At 39.0% G+C, this 23,876-nt stretch overlaps 1 protein-coding gene across 5 annotated transcripts in view; it reads left to right on the forward strand.

The window, feature by feature from the left end:
• Nucleotides 1-23,876, forward strand: part of ADAMTSL1 (ADAMTS like 1) — a 476,605-nt gene that overhangs the window by 439,020 nt on the left and 13,709 nt on the right. For all 5 annotated transcript variants that reach the window (XM_040540933.1, XM_040540934.1, XM_040540938.1 and 2 more), the window contains 3 exons: nt 5,272-5,451; nt 7,214-7,348; nt 21,840-22,040. In XM_040540933.1, the coding sequence (XP_040396867.1) occupies nt 5,272-5,451; nt 7,214-7,348; nt 21,840-22,040 (516 nt within the window). The remainder of the gene's footprint in view (nt 1-5,271; nt 5,452-7,213; nt 7,349-21,839; nt 22,041-23,876) is intronic.

Consider the following 23,876-nt stretch of genomic DNA (forward strand, 5'->3'; position numbering starts at 1 on the left):
AATGTCCCTCTTTCCTTAAACTTCCTGCTCACTTTAAACACAATGGTTGTGAGTTTTCCTTCTTCAAGTGCTGCCAGCCACACCCCTACCAAGTTTGGACTACTTGGTCGTCTCTCCTCTAGCAAAACGTGCACGATAGCTGTGCAAACACTAGGCTGGGATACCAATGTATTAATTACTCGCAGTGGCATTAATGAAAGAAAAGTACAGTATCTAGAGGTTCATGAAGGAGTAAGTGCAACAATCCTGTTGTCCTCTCCTCAGACTCTTATTGCAACCAGACTGATATTCAATGCTTTTCAAGGAAGAAGTAGATAAAAGTATTATGGTCATTAAGGCCATATATATTCCCATATATATATATAGTGGAAGAGGTCAGCTGGCTTCCTCAAAGTCAGGGTGTTCATGTCAAAGCTAAGAGTAGAACCCGTGTTTCCTGTCTTCCTGTTGTGTATCTAGTTTTGTAATGATTAACATAATTCCTGTTAAATAGTCATCAGTATGATTCATGATGATAGATTATAGCAAAGATCTTTTAGCCAGTCTTTTCTCTCTCATACCCAGGGACAGAGACCATGACAGAATGCAAGAGAACGGCACATAGGTGCGCCATGGGAGATTCAGACTGGACATTAGGAAAAATGTTTAACTGTGATGGTGTGTCTTTACTGGACCAGACTTCCTAGAGAGATAGTTGATGCCCTGTGCCTGTCAGTAGCCAAGAGGCAAATGTATTGAGGGTAATATTGAGGCAAATGTATTGAGGGTAATGCCCTCAATAGAATGATTTAACTTTTGGTTAGCCCTGAAGTGGTCAGGTAGTTGGACTTGACAATCTTTGTAGAACTACAGAGTCAGCAGGACAGCAGAATAAGTACTTATATGATAAATACTAAATGTAAGGATCAGTTACAACATTTTCTAAAGCTGCTGTTGTGGCTAAGGGACAGAAATATACACTTGCTGCCAACAGGTGTTGATAAGCCTGAAGAAGGTTCCTTAAAAAGAAGAGAGAATGAAATTACCAGACCCTAGGAAAGAATTTTATATTGCTATTTAACTTCTTATGAAAGGCATAAGTATTGTTAAAGTCTGTGTTCAGGACTGAAATATAAGGATGTTACTTGTAAGACAAGGGAAGGCAGAATCATCTGAGTATATTATGGTTTAATTGGCCTCTGATATGAATTATTTTGGAATTAAAGTCTTGAGGAAAAAGGTGCTGTGCTTTTCTTCAAGCTTGAAAAATCGGTCTCATTTAACTTGACATGACTTTGCCATTCTGTCTATGGAGGTGAAAGGATATTTTTAAAATACAGGAGATTATGGTCAAGCCCAGACTTCTCCAAAACAGAGCCTAAAGAAACTCCCATCCAGAATCACTTGGCAACTCTGCAGAGCCTATGACTTTCAGCTAGAGAATCTTCTTCAATTTTAAGAAAGCAAACAGAGTTTCTGGTGTGGGCAATTCAAATGCTCTAGGCACTTTCACTTCCAAATGAGGTGTGGGAGCAATTTGGATTACATGAGTAACACTAGGAAGCTTTTTGTTGACTTCAACATTTAAAGTATGGAGATATTCATTAGGATACCAGAAGATTTGATCAGCAAGGCCCAAGTTGTTATTGGCAAAGCAATTAGATGTGAAAGGAGGAATCTATATAAAAAATCTGATTCTTAGAGCATTTCTCCGTGGCATCCTTCAAGGCATAAAACTTCTAACAGAGGCACCTGTCTGCAAAGTGTCATGTACCGTTAACCACTGTTGAGTCAGAACAGATTTAAAAGAGTGACTTAAAATACATAACCACCCTTTCCTGTGTATTCTTCCCTGTGTATCCTTCTCCTTCCAATTTCAGATTTTTCAGCTCTCCTAAGCATTTCTTTCTTCTGTGTTTCATCTGTATGCTGGAGGCTGTACTTTTCTAGTTCTTGCCTTGCTTTGTGACCCATATTTGTTCCTCAGCTGTGCCAGATTCTGATATATGTCAGAATATTGTGGCACAGGAAACAAGTCATCACTGCTAGATCTTTGCATTGTTACGCTTCCTTTCCCAAAAAGCTCCTGTTTTAGCAAAATCATCTTGATTGGTGTGCACAGTTCTGCTTGTTGCATACAACCAAAGGTAGCTTTTGTTGTGCTAGACGCATGCACAGTGATGGAGGGGAAAGCTGAAGAAAAATAAATAGTGAGTAACTATTCACTGCCTAAAGTTTTGTCTGCCCAGCAAAGTGAGGTTTGTTTCCAGCTGGCACTTCTCAGAATTTCAGTCTCTGTGATTGTTTCTGCAAAATGAACACATTCAGCCTTCTGTCCTCTCTCGTTCACCATTATCCAACAAAACTGATTGAAATGCTCTTGCTACCCCTTGTGGCAATGCTGTGCAATAATGCATTTGCTCATGGGTGTGCTGTCTGCTTCCTATTTTTGTCTTGAAATACTTGAGGTCTGTATGTGTCAGTAAAGGTGGAAGCATAACAGAAAATGAGTCTGCTGCTCCCTGACACATACAACACTTCTTATCTTCCCTAAGCCAAGGGAAGTGCTGTAAGGTTTGGTTTCAAAACTTCTCATTTTAGTGTAGAAACTTCACATAAAAGGCAGAGGAAGAAATCCCTTTTTAAACTAGCAGTCAGAGAAATGGTTTTGTAGGGATGCTGGACATCTTGAAGGTATAATGCTTTCATAGACTGAACACAAATACAGTGAACCTTACCTTGCTGTAATAAACCAACAACAATTCCTTGTTGGTTCTTCTAGTGAAGTGAATACAAGAAGAATCTACCTTTCTGGACTAAGACTCTAAGAGCAGCTCTCTGCAACGAGCAAATTATTTTTTTGTCTGCCTGTCTGTATTTATTTACTTTAAGCCCCTATTCCTGGGAATTGAGATCATATGAGATCCTCAGTTTTCATTGCCCCTTCACCTCCTTCTTTACCTCTCTCAGCATTCCTCATCCCTCCTATTCTCGCACTGTTTCCACTGACCTTCCATTATTGTCAAAAAGAACTTGAAAGCTCTACCCATGTCTTCCAGTTCAAAGGAAAGAAAGAAGAGCCTTAGTGGGAATGGAAGAAATCTCAGTTTTATAATTTTATAAGCCTGTTATTTTTTACTTCTGAGGTACCTATTACTTCCATGCCTAAGTTTGACAATAGCCATAATATGAAAATCTGTGCACTGTAACTAGTTTAAACTGCAAGAAAGAGTTGATCATCCCTTGACTAGTGTGACACTGAGAGGAAAAGTGCTGGTATGTGTGTGTACCATCTCAGGGACTGCAGAACTGGAAGAATCTCCATTTTCTCTCGTCTCTCCAGAACTCACCTCTCAAACTTCCTTTCCTTGCAATGGAAACATAATAAATACACAGGCTTGAAAAACTTAAGGTTTGGGGTTGTTTGCTATCCTGTGGTTGTTGGAACTCCCTTGAGGACTCTGCCTGGATGCTCTGGAAAAAATCAGAGTGAGCTTTTAAGTGGTGGTCAGCCCACCCATGCCACACAGGTCAAAGAGTAGCAGCCAGATGGAGAGCTGTGTACTGGTCCTGTCCCAGCTGGGGGTTCAGAAACAGGCCAACAGCCCATACTTTAAAAAAAAAAAAAAAAGTTGAGTTATAGAAACATAAACAAGGGTAAGCATTTGGAAAACAGCATCACAGACAAAAACAATTGGTACTCTCAGTATGCCATGAAGGTTTCAGATTAGTATGTGTTATTAACTACCAAAGGTGAGAAAAATCCTACAGTCTTTTACAGCCTATTTCCTCCTAATTTCTCAATGTGGATGAGACTCTCTGCCATTACAGACCTTCCTGACTGCCAAACTCAGATGTACTCATTCCAGATGTCTTGGCAAAGTCAACAGGTAATTCTGGAAGAGGTGGAAAAAAGGCCAAAATACTTTGATGTGGAAGAATAGGGAAAACCCTTTCCCACTTCCATCTGCACATGCTTAGTGAGGAACCTGCAATCAACCAGTCACTATAAATAGAGATAAATGGGTGGTCATTCTTAGTGAGCACAGTCAGAGGTATTTCTAGTGCCAGGATCACAAAACAGACAAATAGAGTGGCTTTTCTTTTGTAATGTGGATACACAACTGATGACGTACTCACGGTGGGCAGAGAAACATGTTGCTGTGAAATAAGGCAGGGAAAGATTTAGGTGAGCAACATACGCTTAAGCATAGTTGCCCAAAAACATTCCTTTAGTCTACAATAAACACAATGGAACTGCACATTTATGCAAAAGTGGTTAACTGATTCCCACTTACAGAAGATACAGCAAATGGGATATCATACACTCCGTCAGTTACCAGGATTAAGGATGTACTGCTCTTTACAGTAGCACACAATAACTGTTTCTCCCAGGCACAACTCCACAGGTCTATCCCATCTATTAAAACTTCCAGTACTATTCACATAAACCAACGGTTTAGTAGTCAGTGACACTGAATTACCTGATATAGCATGCATTTAAATTGAACTAAATATCAGTATATCAAGGAAATGCTCTTTACTGCAAGAGCATCAGTCTTGATAGCTACAGATGAGAGCCTCTTTCTACAAGAGGGCACCAAATAGAGGGGGACCTTAGATCAAAGCACATGAAGAGAAGCAATTTTTCCTGTAGTGGGTTACGAATCTGTAACAACCTGTTGTCTGAAAGCTCCTGGCTAGATCAGTGAAACTGCTTTTCTGAGGATGTAAATGCCAATTGTTTGCCTACGTTCGAAAAAGAAGATTGGATTAATTCATAGAAAAGAAACCCATGGAGGCTTCCTAAATGCACAGAAACTACTTCTGGCTTAGGAAGTTCCTAAGCTGAACATGGGAGGATGCTGGGAGAGCGTTAGCAGGAAGCATTGCATATGCTTGTCCTTTTCTTACTCTTCCTGTGGCACCAGCTTATGGCTGCTGCTGGAGACAGCATACTAGGCTAGATTAAACTTCATTCTGATCCCATATAGACTAGCTTTTAAGAGTGATGAGTTCACTGTTAACTTGTACAACCTTAGTGTATAAAAAGGAAGACTTTAATTCTGTTTTAATTCTTCTGCCCTGTCTCAGAGGGATCTAAGAAATACAAGGTAGACAATGTGAAAGAGTTGACTTAACAGTTCTGAACTGCAAAAAGATGTTACTTGAAAATCATGTTAAAAGCTTGTTTTAGTTGTTCTGTCTTAAACATTTTGTCTGCAGTAACTGTGACACTGTTCAGCAACTACTATATCTTACTTGTGTTATGTGTTGTCAATGTTTTTCCAGGTGTTCCTGAAGCAGAAGTTACTTGGTTTAAAAATAAGGTCAAGCTGTCCTCTGCTCACCACCTGCATGATGGGTTGCTGCTAATTGCGAATGTTTCTCTGGCAGATCAGGGTTTATACTCCTGCAAGGCAGCCAATCTTCGTGGGGAGGTAACTGAAAGCTCCCTGCTGTTTGTTCTTGGTAAGTTCAGGGTATTTTGCATGCGAAGCTATAGGAATATGGCTGATGGCACAATTAGCCTTCAGAATTAATCAGAGAACATGGAGAGAGGGAACGACATACAGACAAAATGTTTGAACCCAGGGACAGCCCCTCCCAGCCTTGACATATCCAGTTTCAATCTTTCAGACCTACTGGCTAAGAAAAGCATTTATTAACAATTTCTTAAAGTGACTCCCTTGAGATGAGATTGATGCCACTTTTTTCCCTGTGAAGTGCTCTGCTTCTGGTTGGCAGTCTTTCTGGTACGTGGCTGTGTGGTACTGACCCATTTCGTATCAAACAGGTGCATAAACACAGTGCACTTTAAAAAAACACTTCCCACGTTCGGTGAAGGGTGAAGTTTACTTTTTCTTGGGTTTCCAAATAACAGGCAGAAAGCCTATCTGGGTGATTTGAAAAGACAATGTCAGCTGTGAAATATGGGTGGAAGTGTTACCTGGTGGTAACTGAATGTGTGGGAAAGGGCTTTCCTTTCCTAGCAGCTCACCTCTATTATTTCTCCCTGCCTGGAAGATGAATGATCCAATCAGACTATGTAAATGCTTTAGTACATTTGATAGTGAAGTGTCAAATTTTAAAACCTAGTCCATGTTATTGGTACAAAATCACTAAAACAGCCAGTACAGCTCTCATCTTTCATTACTGGAGTGAGCATAGGTCTTATGGATGATAGAGCTTCCAGAGGAAGTTTTAAAGTGAGATTTCTTATAGTTTCACAGATAACACTAAAGTCCCTCTAACAGCATTCACATGATTCCCTTATGAATCCAGACTGGCTCTAGAAACTGAGCTGAAAAAAAAACTACAATAAATATCAGCTGGGTTTCAGGCTATACATCAGAACTCCCACAAGATTTTTAAATCCTTTTCTGACCTCTAAAAATGGCTTATTTTTTAAAGGTTCAAAGTTACTGTGGGTTATGTAAGCTTTTGCTTTTAGGCAAATCACATTTTTAGTTTCTTGGTGGAAATAAATAGTTCAAGCATCCATGTACTTCTGGTGTTGAATATGCTGAGCAGCAGAAATATTGCTCGGTTTGTGCTGTGATCTTATTAAAAAGTGGTGAGGCCACCATTCACTTTAATCAAATATTCTATAATTTCCACAACAAAAAGAATTTGGAATGATAGGCAATGCAATCAATTTTTAAAATAGTGTTACTGTTACTAAAGGACTAAATCGTGCAGTTCTCAGTGTAGACTGATCCTCTTGAGCTCTTTGAGCTCTTAGTCCTTTGGAGCTCTGCCTAAGTATACCACAGGATTTGAGAGGGTTATAACCATATTTAATCAGGGCTTGATTCAGTCTGTAGCAGACATGAAAAGTTTTCCAGTGACTGCCATGGACATTTGATTAGGCTGCTATGCTGCATAAATTTGCCCTTTATTCCAAGCTGCTGTATCTCCTGATACCACATACTCTCATTACATATGAAAATGTTCAACCCAGAATGCCATGGTAGCCTTCAGACATAATTTCTTTTATTTGTAGTCATACTGATCTAGATGTTATTTTAATACTTTCTCTAGTGTCTTATCTAATATCAAATAAAGCACACCTTTAGTAATTTCCTGAAGTTGCTTAGAGTGCCCCTTTGAAATGATAATGTTGCAACATGACCAATAACGCACCCGTAGGTAGTGGTGTTTTTTTTTAAGTCCCTGAGGTATTTTCTGCTATAGTGTTGCTTATCACTTCAGTTTCCCAATCTGTTACTAGAGCCTCCACGACCCCTTCCTAACCTAGAAGACTTGACAGCAGTGCTTTTCAGCACTGGGACCAGACCTCCTTCAGTGTTGACCTCTCCTTCAGGAACAAAAATGGCCATCAGTCCAGGGAGCTCTGCTCTCATAGGTAAGTCAAGTGTTTTATGATTATTTTTTTTAGATTAAAGAGGGTTCTTTACATCACAGGTTTAGATTATCTAGACATGGAGCACTGGGACAGTCCTTTGGCAGTCATAATAATTGTTAAATTGTTTTCAGAACTTGAAAACTCTTTTTTATTCATTAAAAAAAAAAAAAAAAGACAGTCCTCTTATTAGTGTTATGCCCCAGTGCTGCATGCAGAGTAAGGTCTCCATTGTGCCACACTTCATAACACCCTGTAAGAAGCAATCTGTGACCTAAAAGGCTGGCAATGTTGTTCAACACAAGACATGGAAAACTAGCAAGTCAGTTGATCTAAGAGAAGAAATGCTTGTGGATCTGTTTTTCTGTTTCTTCTGCATTTGTGTACTAGTCTTCCCATATGTCTGCTACCCATATTGTATGTAATCCTTCTCCAGAACAGTTTCTAGAGTTTTCCCTATCCCTCTAGCCTTGGTTTTTCTCTTACAACCTTTCTTTTAATCCTGTTCGTTTCACTCTTCTTTGTTAAATCACACAACCAATGTGTGCAGAAAGCAATATAAGGAAATATCCCCAACAAAATGTTTTCCCTGTCTCACTATTTCTTTCTGCCCTCCATGTATCTTTCTCTTCTCTGCACTCCAAGTTCTGTTAGAGGCTGTAAACTCTTTTCATATCTGTGAATGTGATTTGTTTATAAAGAGAATCTTACCCTTTTCTAAAGTTCAGGGCATGTTTATTTTAAAATTAATTTTCTCACACTGATCTTCAGCCTCTAATTACTATCAGGCTCAGATAGGCAAACAGCTTCTCCAACAGGCTTGGTACTGTATATGGAGAAATTCTTCAAGTTTTGCAGTTTCAGAACAATCTTTTACCTTTTTAGAGGTAAGAATCTGAAACTTTCATCGAAGGGTCTGTAGCTGACTGGTTGTTTGAAGTCCTGGTCTCTGTACCTTCCATTATTTTTAACATTTAGTAGCAATTTTAGGATTTTCTTTTCACAATGGAGGCTTTCTATTTATGTTTTTAGTTTTGCACTGTTTACTTTACCCCAGTGCTAACATCTGTGTACATTTGCAATAGCTTTTAGCATGCAGCTCTGGATTACATTTCTGCTTGCACAAAAACTGCAGTAAAATAGTCCTTGTTGTGGGCAATATCTGAAGGTATTTATTAGTACCGAATAAATCATTTTGAGTAGGTTTTATTGTATTCACCATTGTTAAGACTGGGTCACGCTCCTGTTTCATCCATTTCCTCTCACTTTTCCAGAGAGAGATCTTTAAGTTGCAGGGATATTTGACTGTTTGAAAGCAGTAATCAAATGACAAAGGGTGTTCTTCCCTGCCTGTGTATAACCTCTAAACTAATTTTGTTTGGCCATGTTGCCCTGTACCTTGCCCTTCCACTTCAGGGGTAAAAATTTCCGTGAATCTTAACAGCAAAATAGCAAAGCAGATTCCTTCTTGAGGCAATTCCCTCAACTTCACGCAAGTTTTACTGACCTGAGTTTGAGGCCTGTATTACTAAAACCTAAGGAAAGCTCCTGAGAGATTTTTCCTAATGAAAAAATCAGCATGGGATGGGCTATCTAATCAATTAGTAAGCTACAGACCAGTGTGCTTTGTCAAGTAATATCATCAAAACAAATATGGAAAGTATATATACATTATCTGAATACGTTTTCTGTAGCTGTCCCAAAGAATCTGGTTTCATTCACAAAGAGAACAACCATTACTGAAAAAAAATAGGACTCAAGTCAGCTATTTTTTAATCTACACCTAGATTACAGTGTACTCATATCAGTATAAATCATAGTCACAGATTCTGTGTTTTCTCCCATACTTAGTCTCCCCACAGCCTTCCAGTATAGTGGGTGAGTTTATCACAGACTTCTGGAAATTGTTGTGGTGTAATCGTGCAAGCAGCTAAGGACCACACAGTTGTTCACCCACCCTCCCACTACAACAACGGGATGTGGGAGATAATCAGTTAAAAAAAATAAACTTGTAGTTGAGATAAAGGCAAATCAATAGCAAATGGAAAGGAAAAAGAAAAATGAAGGAAGGGAGGGAGGGAGGGAGGGTGGGAAGGAGAAAGAGAACAATACCCAATGCAAGTGATGCACAAAACAGTTGCCCGCCACCAGCAAACCAATACCTACACCTTCCTGAGCAACAGCACCCCTGCCTGGCCAGCTCCCCACAGCTCTTTTACTGAGCCTAACATCAGATGGTATGGAATATCCCTTTGGCCAGTTTGGGCCAGCTGTTCTGGTTCTGTCCCCTACCAACTCCTTGTGCACCCCCCGCCTCCTTGCTGGCAGGGCAGCATGAGAAACTGAAAAGTCCTTGTATAAGCAGTGCTCAGCAACAACTAAAGCATCACTATGTTGTCAACATTATTTTCATTGTAAATCCAAAACGTAGCACCTTATCTGCTACTGTGAAGAAAATAAATTCTATCCCAGTGGAAATCAGGAGAACCTGATCCTCAGAAATTGCAGGATAAGAGAATTTGTTGAATAGGGAATAAAATAGGACATGCATAAAGGAACAGACTGAAGCGTGAAGTAGTGTTAAGTGAGCTTTGGGAAAATATACATGTTAAAGGAGTGGAGAGACACCAGAGGTTAAAAATGAAGTTAGAAACCTGGATAAATTCAAATAAGGGTTTGTCAGGGCTTAGGAAAAATGGGAGTCAGAGCTTCTTTAAATATAGTTTTGTGCCTTGGGAAAAATAAAAATAAAAATAAAAAGAGAGAGAGAAAAAAATAGCAACAAGAAAAATGAAGTTACAACTGAGAACTTGCATGGAAATTAACAATGGTATAAAATACAACAATTGACAGGCTGAGCTAAAAGGAGAGGAAGAGAACCTCCAGACAATCATACATCCTATGCATTTTCTCTGACATGTAAGTAGAATTGTGCAATGCTTCCACCATCACGTCAGTCAGTTGAAATAGTGAACTTGCTCTCCAGGATCAATTTCTATGGGCTTCTTCTACATAAAGTTTAGCAGATAAGCAGGAGGGAAATATCAGGGCCATAACACAGAAGTCTGGTTTGTAGGTCTTCCTTGCTCATAGTTAAAGATCCTTCAGCAGTCACTTCTGTGCCTTTACAGTATAAACAGAAGAAAAAGTCTACTAAACATCCATGCTCTGCCCAATGGAGTCAGCAAAGCTCCCATTAAGATCTAATGTAAAATACCTTTTTTCATGAGCTGATAGGAACATTTCTGTATTGGTTACTTTATTTTTTACTTCTAAAGGGTTGAGATTTCAGGTAGTTTTCTAGGCTAAGCTCATCATAGTATCACAGAATCACAGAATGGTTTGGATTGGAAGGGACCTTAAAGACCATACAGTTCCAACCACCCTGCCATGGTTGGGGACACCTCCCACCAGACCAGGTTGCTCAAAGCCCCATCCAGCCTGGCCTTGAACACCTCCAGGGATGGGGCATCCACAGCTTCTCTGGGCAGCCTGTGCCAGTGCCTCACCACCCTCATAGGAAAGAATTTCCTCCTTACATCTAATCTAAATCTCCTCCCTCTTAGTTTAAAGCCATTCCCCCTTGTGCTATTACTCCATTCCCAGAGTGCCTCTCCCGCTTTCTTGTGGGCCCCCTTTAGGTACTGGCAGGCCACTATAAGGTCTCCCTGGAGCCTTCTCTTCTCCAGGCTGAACAACCCCAACTCCCTCAGCCTGTCTTCACAAGAGAGGTGCTCCAGCCCTCTGATCATCTTTGTGATCCTCTGCTGGACTCACTCTCACTGTAATGCATCCATGTCCTTCTTGTGCTGGGGGACCCAGAGCTGAATACAGGTGGGGTCTCACAAGAGCAAAGTAGAGGAGGAGGATCACCTCCCTTGACCCACTGGCCATGCTTGTTTTGATGCAGCCCAGGATACAGTTGGCTTTCTGGGCTGCAGGTGCCTATTGCTGGCTCATGTTGAGCTTCTCATCCACTAACACCCCCAGGTCCTTCTCCTCAGGGCTGCTTTCATTGCCCAGACTGTATTTGTGCTTAGGATTGTCCTCAACCGATGTCAGAGTCTTGCACTTGGCCTTGTTGAACTCCATGAGGTTCACACAGGCCCACCTCTCAAGCCTGTCCAGGCCCTTCTGGATAGCATCCCTTCCCTCCAGGATGTCAACCGCACCACACACCTTGGTGTCATTGGCAAACTTGGTGAGGGTGCACTCAATCCCACTGTCCATGTTGCCAGCAAAGATGTTAGACAGTGCTGGTCCCAATACCAGCCCCAGAGGAACACCACTTGTCACTTATCTCCAGCCGAACATCAAGCCATTGACCATAATTCTTTGAGTGCAATCATCCAGCCAATTCATTATATCATCTGGTTAGAAAGCATAGTGTAGACAGTGGCATAGACTGCTGCTTACACTGCTCTTTTGCAACTGTTGGAAGGATGTATATAGTTCTGCATTCCTCCCCAGACCTCAGGTTCATTGCCAGGTTGTATAATACCCACTTCTGTGTTACCTGCAGATCACAAATCTGAATGCCATGTCTTGCTTCAAAGCAGGAGCTAGAGCACCCATCAGCTCAGAAATATTTCTGGTTTTGACAGTAGTGGGAACTGACAGTCAGTGATGAGCAGCAGACAGTCACCTGCTTTCTAACATCCTCGGTTTATGGTAGGCACACACAGGCTTTATAACACACACACATAGAAACAGTAGTAAATTTTTGAAGTGACATTTCTTTGGAAAGCTTTCAGGTTAGATCTTAATCTTATGAAAGTTTCTGGGTTTGAGACTTCTTTTTTAATTTTCATTACAGTTTTCCTGAATGTTAATAGTGAAATAGCTATGGGAGACATAGCCCTTTTCCTCAGAAAATAAATAAATAACATATGTATATATATATCCTATGTTTGCTTCATAGTAATAATTTCTGTTTTTTAACAATATTCATTACCATTTGACTTTTATAAGGCCTGATTAATTCACGGAATTATCTTTTTGAACTCAAGGACATCCTAAATTCATGTATTTTCAGTAGATTTTCTTTATTTATGCTACCAGTATCAGTGAATTCTTTGACGCAACTCCCTGGACACATTTCCATGGGTCCTGAGCATTTTAAATGTTTATTTGGCAAAATCAAAATTGTATGACCCAGTGTTCATGACTTCTGACAGTTGTGCAGAAAAGGGTTTGGGGCTATAAAGAATTTTTGTTTTCATTTAGGTTCAAGCTTATGGTGTCCTGTATGTGAAAACATTCCAGTGAGAAACTGAAAATCTTACAAACTGGCAGGAATTCACTACAATTTCATAAATTTGATGTAACTTCATTGGAAACCTTTGTTGACTTATCAAAAGATGCAAAATATAACACAAAAATATTTCCTTATCTTAGCCCAGAAGAATACTACAATCATTGCAGTTATGTGGCATAGTGAAAACTGAAGCTTTATAAAGATGAATTACATTTAAGTGAAGAAAATTCCAGGAACATGGGAGGATAGGTCAGGAATTAATATTTCTAAGAATATAGAAATGTAGGAAAGGTCACAATGAAGGAAAAAACAAGAGGAAGGAGAGTGTATTTTGATTGCTTTTAGCGGCACATTGTTTCTTGGCATGTGCTGCTTTATTTAAATATTTTGTTGCAGATAAGCTGCATGGCTTGCACAGAAAATGGCTGTGAACACATTTGATAAATCATTCCCCAAAGCTTCAGGTTAATGCCCCACATGTTGATAAATATCATCAGAAATTTTTATCAAATGTGATGATGTTTGAAAATATAGTTTGCAACTGAGGAAATTGAAGGAGGGATTTTGCATAGTACCCTGTATATAATTAAATAAAGGTTTTTGTCTGTATTTATGAGGCATCCACAGGAAAAGATGCACCTTTATTTCAGAATGCAGGACAAGCTCATGAATTTAGAAAGAAAGTGAAGCATAAATATGTAAAAAAGCTAGGACGTGAAACGAAAAGTACATCTAACTTGGCACGGTGCAAGGCTTAAGTAATGTCTCTTAAAAAAAAAAAAAAGGCAACCCAGAAATATTAGATATTGTAGTAGTGGAAGCTAGGCTATCTGTTATGTATATCTGCAATGCATACTTTTAAGGCTTACTATACATTGATGAGATGTTCACATTTTGACCAAATATATATATATATACATAGATAACAGCTTTTTTATTTTTTAAATCAAAAAGGAAGATACCATCATTATGTAAATTCCTAGCCTTTATTCTGGTTTTATGCTTTGGATGAAATGAAGCTGGTGCAAGTCCTGGAGCACTATGGCTATTCTAGTGAATCTGGAGATGTGACTGACCCTATTAGAAAAAGTTATTTGAATTTGAATTAGCATTTATTTGAAAAATGGTTTTCATCCCCTTTTATTGCCTACTCTAGTCTCATTGGAATCTGAGCTGTGCTTTTGCACCTCTAAATAGGATAAACACCATTTCTCTACCTCACAGAGACATTATGAGGACAAAGACATGGAAAGATACTGATCCAGTCAGCTCTTCCAGTATCGCGACTGTGTAGTTATCATATTTTCCGTGTTGTCATCCCCAGCTTAGGACTCTGAATTTTCATCTTTCCAGGCTATGCTTACATCTGCGTCTATGTATTAATAAATAGCTTAATAAATAAATAAATCCATATAGGTAGGAAATACTAAAAATAACTGTAAAGTTAGATGACAAAGTGTATCATCAAAGTTTGATGACCAGAAAAGTACAGTCAACTGGAAAAAAAAAAAAAAAAAAGTAATATTGTTGTTCCATATCAAGTTTGCTCACTTCACAAATCAGAACACAGTTTTACTAACTGCCAGTCCTGAAAACACAGTCCTGGAAAGCAGGTTTCTTTCTGTCTTTATGTTATCCCCAGTGACGAGAGAGTTAGAGCAGCTTAGCTGCCAATTTCTCTGCTGTTTGAAAAGACAGAAAATGGCTGGACTACAAGTTCCTGTCCTGCAAACAGCTACACTACTTAATAGTGAAGCTATTCTTCAAGCAAAGCAACAATAACCTTTTGCTTAAAAGGTACAAAGGATTCAGTTATCAACAGCAGTATTTCCCTCTCATTTTCCTTTTACCAGCTATAGTATACTCCCCTTATTTTCCAGCAGAGCCACTTAAATGTCCAGAAGAGGCCTCAGAAAGCAGAGTGTGAAAGCATTTTTGTAGCCACCTTGCCTTCAATGGCCATATTTTTTGTGTCAATAAATTACTTACTCTGAAGGGGCAACTGCATTAGAACCAAGCCCTGAAGTTCAGGAGGGTTTTCAGTCTAGAGGACCCGTTCAAACCTGTGGCTAGTATTTGCCTCTCTGCATATTTGAGAGTCCTGTAGGTGTGGCACTGAACAGAAGAATTGACCTAAAACTTTTTAATATGTTCTGGGGTGCTTTGTTGTGAGTCAAGTGCTATGCAGCTGGCTACTTTAGGAGAAGAAGCAATTCAAACTAATACCATGATTACATCCAAACTTTCTAAGCAGAACAGAAAAAAAGTTAGTGCTGCAATTTGTTGCTATGTGTATTGCTCTTGACCCAGAATATTTGTAAACATAAGACTGTTATTTATTTAAAATCAGTATGAAAAGCAATAAATGAACCTGATGAACATGACTGAACCCACCAGCATGGATCTCTAGTCATGTTTCATGGTATGCTCAAGGAAGAATATCTGTTTGAAACATCAGAAATTTTCCTTTGTTCCCTTTTCCCCTTCCTCTCCCTACCATAAGCCTCTTCTAAATTTTCCTAGGTTCTGTGAATTAGTGCTACAGTTGGAAATGGGATGTAGAAATACCAAGTAATTTACAATCTGTGCAAAAAGTCAGTAAATATATAACTCATGAGTAATTATGATTAAACCAGTGTTTGTGCTCCCCTAAGAAATGAGGCAGCTGCAGAAATTGTGCAGTAAGAGTCAGATAAAGTCATGACTATCTATGAAGTTATTTTGCCACAACATCATTTTTCCCATCTCCTCTCACTCTGTAATAAATTGGACATCACGTTAGAAAAGTAGTTCTAATGCTAAAGAATGTTTTTGGGGGAAACTTTATATTATGCTAATAATATTTCCACTGTGTTGAGGATAAAGCACAAGGTGCATCCATGAGATAATCTGTCCGGTTAATTTTGTTTCCCATCCCCTTCCATCTTTGTCTCCATGGAAACACTGCCTCATCACACTTGGAGAATTCCCATGTAAGTTACATCTCTGTGAGGATAAGATTTAAAATGAATATCAAAAGTGTGCCATTATAATCATTTCTAGTTCCCCAGTCGGACACTCTCACATTATTTTCCATTCTAAAAGTTACGTAATGTTCAAATAGCATTGCAGTATCTTCCTTCTGCATCAGACTACACTACTAGCCTTTTGATGAAAAGTGTGGATTTTCATTTGAACATGACTACTGCGTGCAGTTCACAGTGTGTATGGTATGTAAAGCACGTTTGCCTGGTCAAACACTTTGACCACGCTGATATAGTGTTTGTTCTTCATGCAGTCAGGCTCTGGTCCTGCTGCTGCAGAGCTCTGAAAGCAGAGTTAAAAGAGCAAGGTCCTCAAGACAACCTGCTGCTTCAGTTTGGCACCATGAATGAGCCAATATGACAACCACTGATCCAGCAGTGGTCAAAAATGCTGCCACATAAAATAATATCTCTGGCTTCAGGGGCAATATCTGTATAATTCTGGTTTTGTGGTAAAAGCTGCAGCCCGTGAACTCATGCCTTTTCCAGGAGCAGTGGCCTAGATTCTGTTCTAAACTATCCACCAAGGCATATTCTGGTGAGAACTAGGGCGACGAGACTCGCCACAGGTATCCCAGTCTGACCTGTCAATCTGCCAACTCCTTCACATAAAACATTGTTGTGCTTTTTACAAAACTTAAGCTTTGCTCTAGAGTAAGTGTTAAGGGAGTTTCAAACACCATGGGATTCCTGACCTGTTGACTAAAGGGCTTATCCATTCTCAATTCTGAAACACCCTCTCCCTCCACGTTGGTTCTCAAGACCTCCCCTAAACTGCTAAAGCACTTTGTTAGTCAGACAGAAGTTACAGTCCCCTCTGGAGCAAGCAGCCCTGGCTGCCCTGCAGCTATCTGTCCCCCACCTCCTCTGCTCTGTGTTTGTTATTTTCCTTGCACCACAGAAGTTTCCTGAGTTGCTGAAGTCTCAGGATGCAGCAAGTTTATATCAGCTTAATAAATACAGAAAGGTTTCTATAGCAGCACTGGCCTTCGCAGCTTGGACTGCTAATCATGTTTTGTGCTAGCTCTTGCTCTGTCTCCTTGTCAGACTCCTAGTGCTGCACTGCTGCTCAGTGCATGCTCCACCTGACTGTTTTGAGTGCCGTTTTTCCTCCACAAATATATTTGTGCAGTTAACCTGGAGCAGTAGCATCAGTGGAGCAGAATGTTATTCTGAAGTATATTCATTTCTGTCTTTGCCATGCACTGAACAAGCCCATCAAAGTTATCTAAGCAGGCCACTTCAGCATTGTGTCCATTCTTGTAGGCACTGTTTTCATCATTTCTATTTATTTTCACCATTCCTGATTATTTTCATCCCAATCCTTAGTCGTACAAGATTATCAGTGTGTAGGATTCCAATTTTCAGAGTTCTTATTAGAAAACAAGCTCTTTTACTAAAGTTTGAAAACTCCCTTGCTTTTTTAATGGGCCCACTGTGTGGCCCATGTATATTTGGGAACATTTTTACAACTTCTCTGAGGCAGGGAACGGGCCTAACTCAGGTTTTGTTGAATATGGTGTAAATTTAAAATGCTATCTAAATGATATCAAGTAACATCAACATGTGTGGCATTGGGTAACTAGTTTAGGTGTTTTGAAAACAGTTTAAAAGCCATGTCATATATTTAATATAGTAAGTTTCAACTGCTCTTTGGAGCCTTAAATAGTTATTTAAAGTACCTAATACCTTTTTTTTTTTTTAATGCTACTGTCATCAGTTGAATTGACATATTTCGAGAATTCCTAAATACATGCCTTTCCTTGTCTAGCATAAACTCATGTTCATTTGGATTTCTTTAAGTTATTAAAAACAAAGGTTATACTTAGATTAACATTGATCCTTTCTTCTGGGGATTTCCAGGATCGCATTACCCTTTGTGAGTTTTATTTTATACACTGTATGAAAGCACTGAGAAGTATATTTCATAACAATTTTCATAACAACCTGAATTAACAATGTCAGTTTAAATTTACACTTTCTGCTTACTATATGAACAAATCTGTACTGTTTAAGAAGAACTGTAAAGGCTTGTCTCTTATTTTTTCCACTTCAGCAAACAGACTTTGCTTAGGGATTGTAAGACTTTCAGACATGATCTTACTTTACCTGCATTTGCTTAAAATTTCATAGAATCTTGCAATATCCCAAGTTGGAAGGGACCTACAAGGATTATTGAGTCCAACTCCTGGCTCCACACAGGACTACCTAAAAATTAAACCATATGTATGAGAGCGTTGTCCAAACACATCTTGAACTCTGGCAGACTCGGTGCCATGACCATTTCCCTGTGAAATATGTTCCAGTGCCCAACCACCCTCTCCATGAAGGACCTTTTCCAATACCTCCCATCAAATTTTGCCCTTCATGTTAGATACAGGAGGGAATTAAATTTCCCTCTTTTTCTCTAATTAAATTAGAGAACTATTTGTCAGACAAATGCAAATGCATGACAGCAATCTATGTTTAAAGAATAGCTATCATTTTGAAACACAGTTCTGTATTTTTTCCTTCTATTACAAACTGTGTTTAGGTTAGTTCATAACTCGTTTGACATTTTTGCCATTGCCTTCCGTGCAATTCTGCTGACTTAAGTTAGCAGCCTGCTAAAAGGAATCGAGTCTAGAGTCTAGAGTCAATAGCATTCACATTTCTTTGTCTCTGTCATTCAAGCCTGCGGGTGAGCAATGGGAGTATACATGCTACATGTTTTGTTCTTTGTGCAGTAGCCCAGAGTCTTTCTATGGCTACAGTCATACAGTGAATGTCACAAATATATAACAGGGACTTGAATTTCATCTGCACTGTACATTTGCTCTTTCCTCTCAAGAAATTATTAGTTGTGAAAAATTATTATTGTTGTGAAACATTGATCTTCCTTTTCCAAATACCCCCTTGTTATCCTTGAAATATTAACATCATTCCTACTAAAAGATGCAATTGGTATTAGGTTTTTGTTTGTTTGTCCAGCTTTTGAACATCTGTGACTCATTCTGGCTTTGAATGAGTTCAGAGTTGTGGCGGGCTTTGAAAGGGAGGCTGAAGGCAGTATTTTCTTTCTCTAGGTAAGAACTGAAGAAGGTCCCTCTCGTGCCACAACTTCTGCCACTCAGAACTAGTCCCAAAAAAAATTCTCCTCCCCATCTCCCTAGGTGTCTTGACATACTAACACTCTGCAATAGCTGGGCTGTTTGGAAGTACAGCCAGTTTTTCCTTCTCAAGCTGTTTGTTGCATTATACAGACAGATGTTGAGCTTTGGAAGGATAAAGCCATCAGTGTCCACAGGAATGGAAGGAAGTAGAGAATATGTGTTGTTAATCTGCATTAAATTGCATTTAAATTTTTCCAGGGAGATTAGAAATGGGTATTAATGGAAAAATTTTTTTTATTGTACTCTGTTTCTCACTTAATATGCATAAAACATTATCCCATAGTTTATGCGTCCATAAATGTGGGAAATGTAGAAAATGTCACTTGTGAAATGTGCGTGATTCTTGTTCTGCATAGACAAATAAGGAGTATCCATTACATACGAGTCTCTTAGGTGTTAGTAAAGTTTTATTGTTAAATGTGAAAAAATATAATAATTACTCACTGGTAAAACATACCGAGGGAACAGAATTTGTTTTTTTCCCCCCATATTATTGATTACTGGCTGATCCTTAAGCTAGTATTTTATTTACACATTTTGAAAGAAGAAATAGTATACGAGATCAGTGAAATAGTAACAGGAAGACTATATGGGTCTGCTTGGCAATAAAATTTTAAAAAGAAAAACAGGCATGAACTAGAACTAGTTGCACACTGAAATCAATTTCAGGTCCTCTGCACTTAATGTCAAACTGACCTTTCTGCTTTCTTCATTTATCCTGCTCAAACCGTTTGCAAATGCCAACAGTAAAACTGAATTCACAGCATGTCTTTGTCAGTTGTCATGGCTATATGCTGACCTGTGAAAACCCCTTCAGTTTTCTTACAAGTTGAGCAGTATTCTGTAGGGAAAAATAATACGGCCACTTACTGTTAAGTTTATCCATTTCCTGAGTATTCCTTTGTTTTCTATTGCTTTTAACTTACGCAACCTTAAACCATTTAGGCTGATACCTTTCACATCTCTCATTTAGTGGAGAATGAGTATCTCCTGGAAACTGGTAGAGTTGTTTCTCAGAACAAGAGAAGGAAAAAACATCAGTACTTAGAAAGGACAAAAGGTGTAAGGTAAAATGAAGCAAATGCAGTGGAAATGTAATGTTAGGAAGAGAGCTGCCAAGGATAAAACTACATTAGACTTTGCCAAGGAAATTAAAAGAAATAACAAAGACTCTTTACCCTTATAAATAAAAGGGGAACACAGGAAGAGAAGTGACCTCTGTGAGCAATGAGCAATCTCTCATTCTCCCTTTTTCAACTCTTTTTTTTCTTTATTTTTTTCTTTTTTTGAGATTTAGCTGTATTACCTAGACCTTTGCCAGTGAAACGTTACCATTGCAACTGCACAGGCTATTGTGTACCCTATGGGCCTTCTGCTGGGGAGTCCTTGCACTCACTAATATGTATTTCATAAAGAGTGAACCAGCCCTAAAGGGAAGTCTTGTCTAACCAACGCCTTGCCTCACAGAGGATGCAGGCAGGGCATGAGGAACAGAGTCAAGCCACATGTGGCTAGCGTACTGGTGAGAGGCCCACTGTTCATCCTCCTGAGTGGCAAACAGCCTGAGAAGTAGATGTAGGTACTGTGAAGACCCCCTTCCCAGTCCCTGGATCTGCCTCTCAGCATGTAATTGTCTGTGACATGCCATGGGTCAGTCACCACTGGCTTTTTCCACCTTGAATGAATTCTTCTCGTTTGTATGAGCAAGCAAACTTTGATTCTCATGTGCAAGGCAGCATCTTCTGCTACAGAGTTAGTGTAATTTGAGGTATGATTAGTGGCAAAAGGCAGATAAGTAAAGAATACAGCAACCCAATTCCTAGTGTTACTTTAGGGAAGTGACTAAAGTCAAAACAAGGTTAGAAAGGGTCCTCACTGCAGAGACAAAAAGACAAAAGTGATTCATTATACATAAGTATTAATTTAAACAGAACAGCATAAAGCTGCTGTACAACAAGCTAACAACCAGTGTAGACTGCACCCCTAGAAACTTAGCCAGACCTTTTATGTACCAGAGAGATGCTGGAGCTTCAGGTCCAGCCTAATTCACAAGCAGTCCAAATAATGTACAGGTTCCCTTCAGCATGGCTTTTCTGATTCCCCATCCCTGAAGTCGATGTGGATGGTTTGCATCATGGCAACTGTCCAGTTCTTTCTTTTTCCCCCAGGAAATATGCAAGGTAACTTATCTATCTGTCCTTTGATACACATCTATCTTTCCATTGATTATCAAGTCTCACAAAATTTCTGCTGTGTACAGTTCATCACTGAAGCCAGCAGTGTGCAGCTGGTAGGAGGACTACAGGAAACAATAACATACAGATACACCCCCTCCATTAGCTCAAAAGGCAAAGAATTCACCATGAACCTAAACCTCATTAGCTGATCTGATGATAAGTAGGCACTCCCAAATGATGCTACAGATTCACCAGTTTTCTTCAGTTGCTTGGTTTGGTTGGCTTAGATTGAAGAATTGCTCATCACTGAGCTAAACAACCTCTAAAAACTCAGTTCTATCTTTGTTTTTTCAACATTTTTTTATGCAATGAAAAATTTGTGATAACTTTTGTGTAAATAAAACTTCTAATGTTTAATACATTAAAATTAAAAAAAAAAAAAAAAAAAGAAAGAAATGAGAGAAAGGTGGTCCTGTGGCTAAAATAGAGGAGTTGGAGGACAAGTTCTGTTTGTACTGCTTGCTCAAAAATGTTTCTTGAGCTTATGCTAGGTGTGTAACTTCACTCTGCCACTTCCCTGAATACTGAAATGAGAATGATTTAAATTAATGGGAACCTTAGAATGCTTGATATAAATATTTCTGAACTGATCTGAGATTTTCATATGGCTGATTAGCTGGCTTTTTGGAGTTGTTTTTTTGTTTTGTTTTTTCCTTCAGCTGATGAGAAGGTACTCATTACTACGTTTGTATTTTTCATTATGAGAAAATTAGGAAAAAAATGAATGGAAGTGATTTTTTCCTTTAATTTTTGCCCACTTCAGAGCATGTAATTTTACAACAAGTTCAATACTCAGCAGGTTTATTTCATGTCCTTATTTTTGAGGTTGTGCTGTGGATGGCCATCCAACCCCAAACATCACCTGGCTTTACTCCGGCAAGCCTCTCAGTCTGAGGCATCACCTCCTGGCAGCAGGACGAGTTCTTCAGATATTCAACATTAGTGATGCTCCTGAAGGTGAATTCAGCTGTCTTGCTCAGAATGAGGCTGGCTCACTGATACAAAATACTTCTCTGACAATTCAAGGTAACTCTCTAGTTTCAGTCCTTCTCCCTCATGAAGCTCTTGGCATTGACTTCCATACATTGCCTTTCTTATCCTGTATTTCTTTTCTCTTAATCCAGGGCTATGAAGCACAGCAGGAAATAGGTGTTTTGATGTTTTACCACCGTAGATATAGATTTGCAGGCCTAGCAAATAACTTGCAATGTCTTAGGTTTCACTCACAGTGTCACTTTCCCAAAATGACATCTGATATTTCTGGCCTGCTGAGCATGTAGCACACCTTGATAATTCAAGCTATACTTACAGCTGCTGTGTCAACTAGAAATTTGAGACAGGGGTGCCACAGATCAAATCTTTAAAATTAGAAAACCCGCTGTTAATCTTCTCAAGTCAGTGTTACACAGTCTCTACTTGCTTGAAAACCCTTTGCTTGTAAAACTGCTGTCACTGTTATTTTTACCCTAGAAATAAACTGAAGGTGACAAAGTCACTGAACAGAGCAGGGTGGATGGGTTGGAGCAAAATATGCAGCTTTCATTTCCACAGTTGTCAGGGGTGGAGTGGAAAATAATTTAACTTTTCCTTAATTTTTGCAACAAAATTTAAAATGTGTTGCGACCCCTTCATTCACCTTCAGGATGGATGATCTCTGTAATCTACATGGTGAGAAATGTCCTTCACTAAATCATACCCCTTCGCAATTATAAATGGTTAAGAATGAGTATGTACACTGTGTTTTTGAATGCATAGCTCTGAATATGAAAGTGTACCTTTAAGATGTTAAAACAGATTATAAGCCCATTCCTTCCTTTCATTTTCCTACTTTGGGGTGATCCAAACTTTTCAATGAGAGGGTCTAATGGCTTTCCAGAAGATTCAGAAAGTCCTTCATGTGACAAGTGAAAACAGGATGGGTCTTTTTAATGCTTGGCAATACACTGAGCATGTGTCTTCAGTTCTATCTCAGTCTCAAAGCTCTCACAAAAGTGAAAGGCAAGGCCAAATTGTGTCTTCCTTGCAGACACCATGGTTTCCCACCACTATTTTGTTATCTGAGTTTAAAAGTTGGTTTAAAATATGTTTTAAGAGTAGATTTGCAAAGAAGAATATGAAATATTTACTGACCTCTGTAATTGCATCCACTGAATTGCATTGCAATAAATGTTCATGGTATGAAATCACTGGACAAAATCAACTGGAGTGAACGAACCAGGGGACTTCTTGGGAGTTAGTCAGGCTACACTACTTTGATAATTATCAAAGGTCTAGAACTCTGATCAAGCTTTATGAACTATCTAGGGACCTTAAAAAGGGAATTGGTAGCCTTCTGAAAAGTGAATAAAGGATGTATTGCCAGAAGGATTAACACGTTTTTCAGGAACCGATGCAAAAAAAAAATAAATAAATAAAATAAATCTGACAATATAATAGGAAGAAATCACTGGGAACTAAAAATATCATTTAAGGAAAAAAAATATGAAGAGGTTAATATCCTATGAAATCATTCTTATATTACTTTTAAGGGTGCTCCATACTTCTTTGTCACTGTAAAATTTCCTTTTTTGTATTTTTTCACAAGTGTTTGAAAAGGTAGTTATTTTCACACACATACTTCTTGCTTATCTTTTAAATTAGAGATATGTGTACCACACATACCAGCTGTGAGGCTTTCTGCAGTGTCATGTTTAGCTGCATACCAGGAGCTTACATGCTTGCCGTGGTACCTGCTGGTCTCATTCTCCCGATGGCCTTCTGAAGTTTCTGACTAATTTACAGACAGCTAACATACAAATAGGCTCAATGAATTACCCAACTAAGTTTGTATAAATGCAGGGATTTGTGATGCCCCACGTACCT

Source organism: Cygnus olor, chromosome Z (genome assembly GCF_009769625.2).
Source record: "Cygnus olor isolate bCygOlo1 chromosome Z, bCygOlo1.pri.v2, whole genome shotgun sequence".
In the NCBI taxonomy this organism is placed as follows: domain Eukaryota; kingdom Metazoa; phylum Chordata; class Aves; order Anseriformes; family Anatidae; genus Cygnus; species Cygnus olor.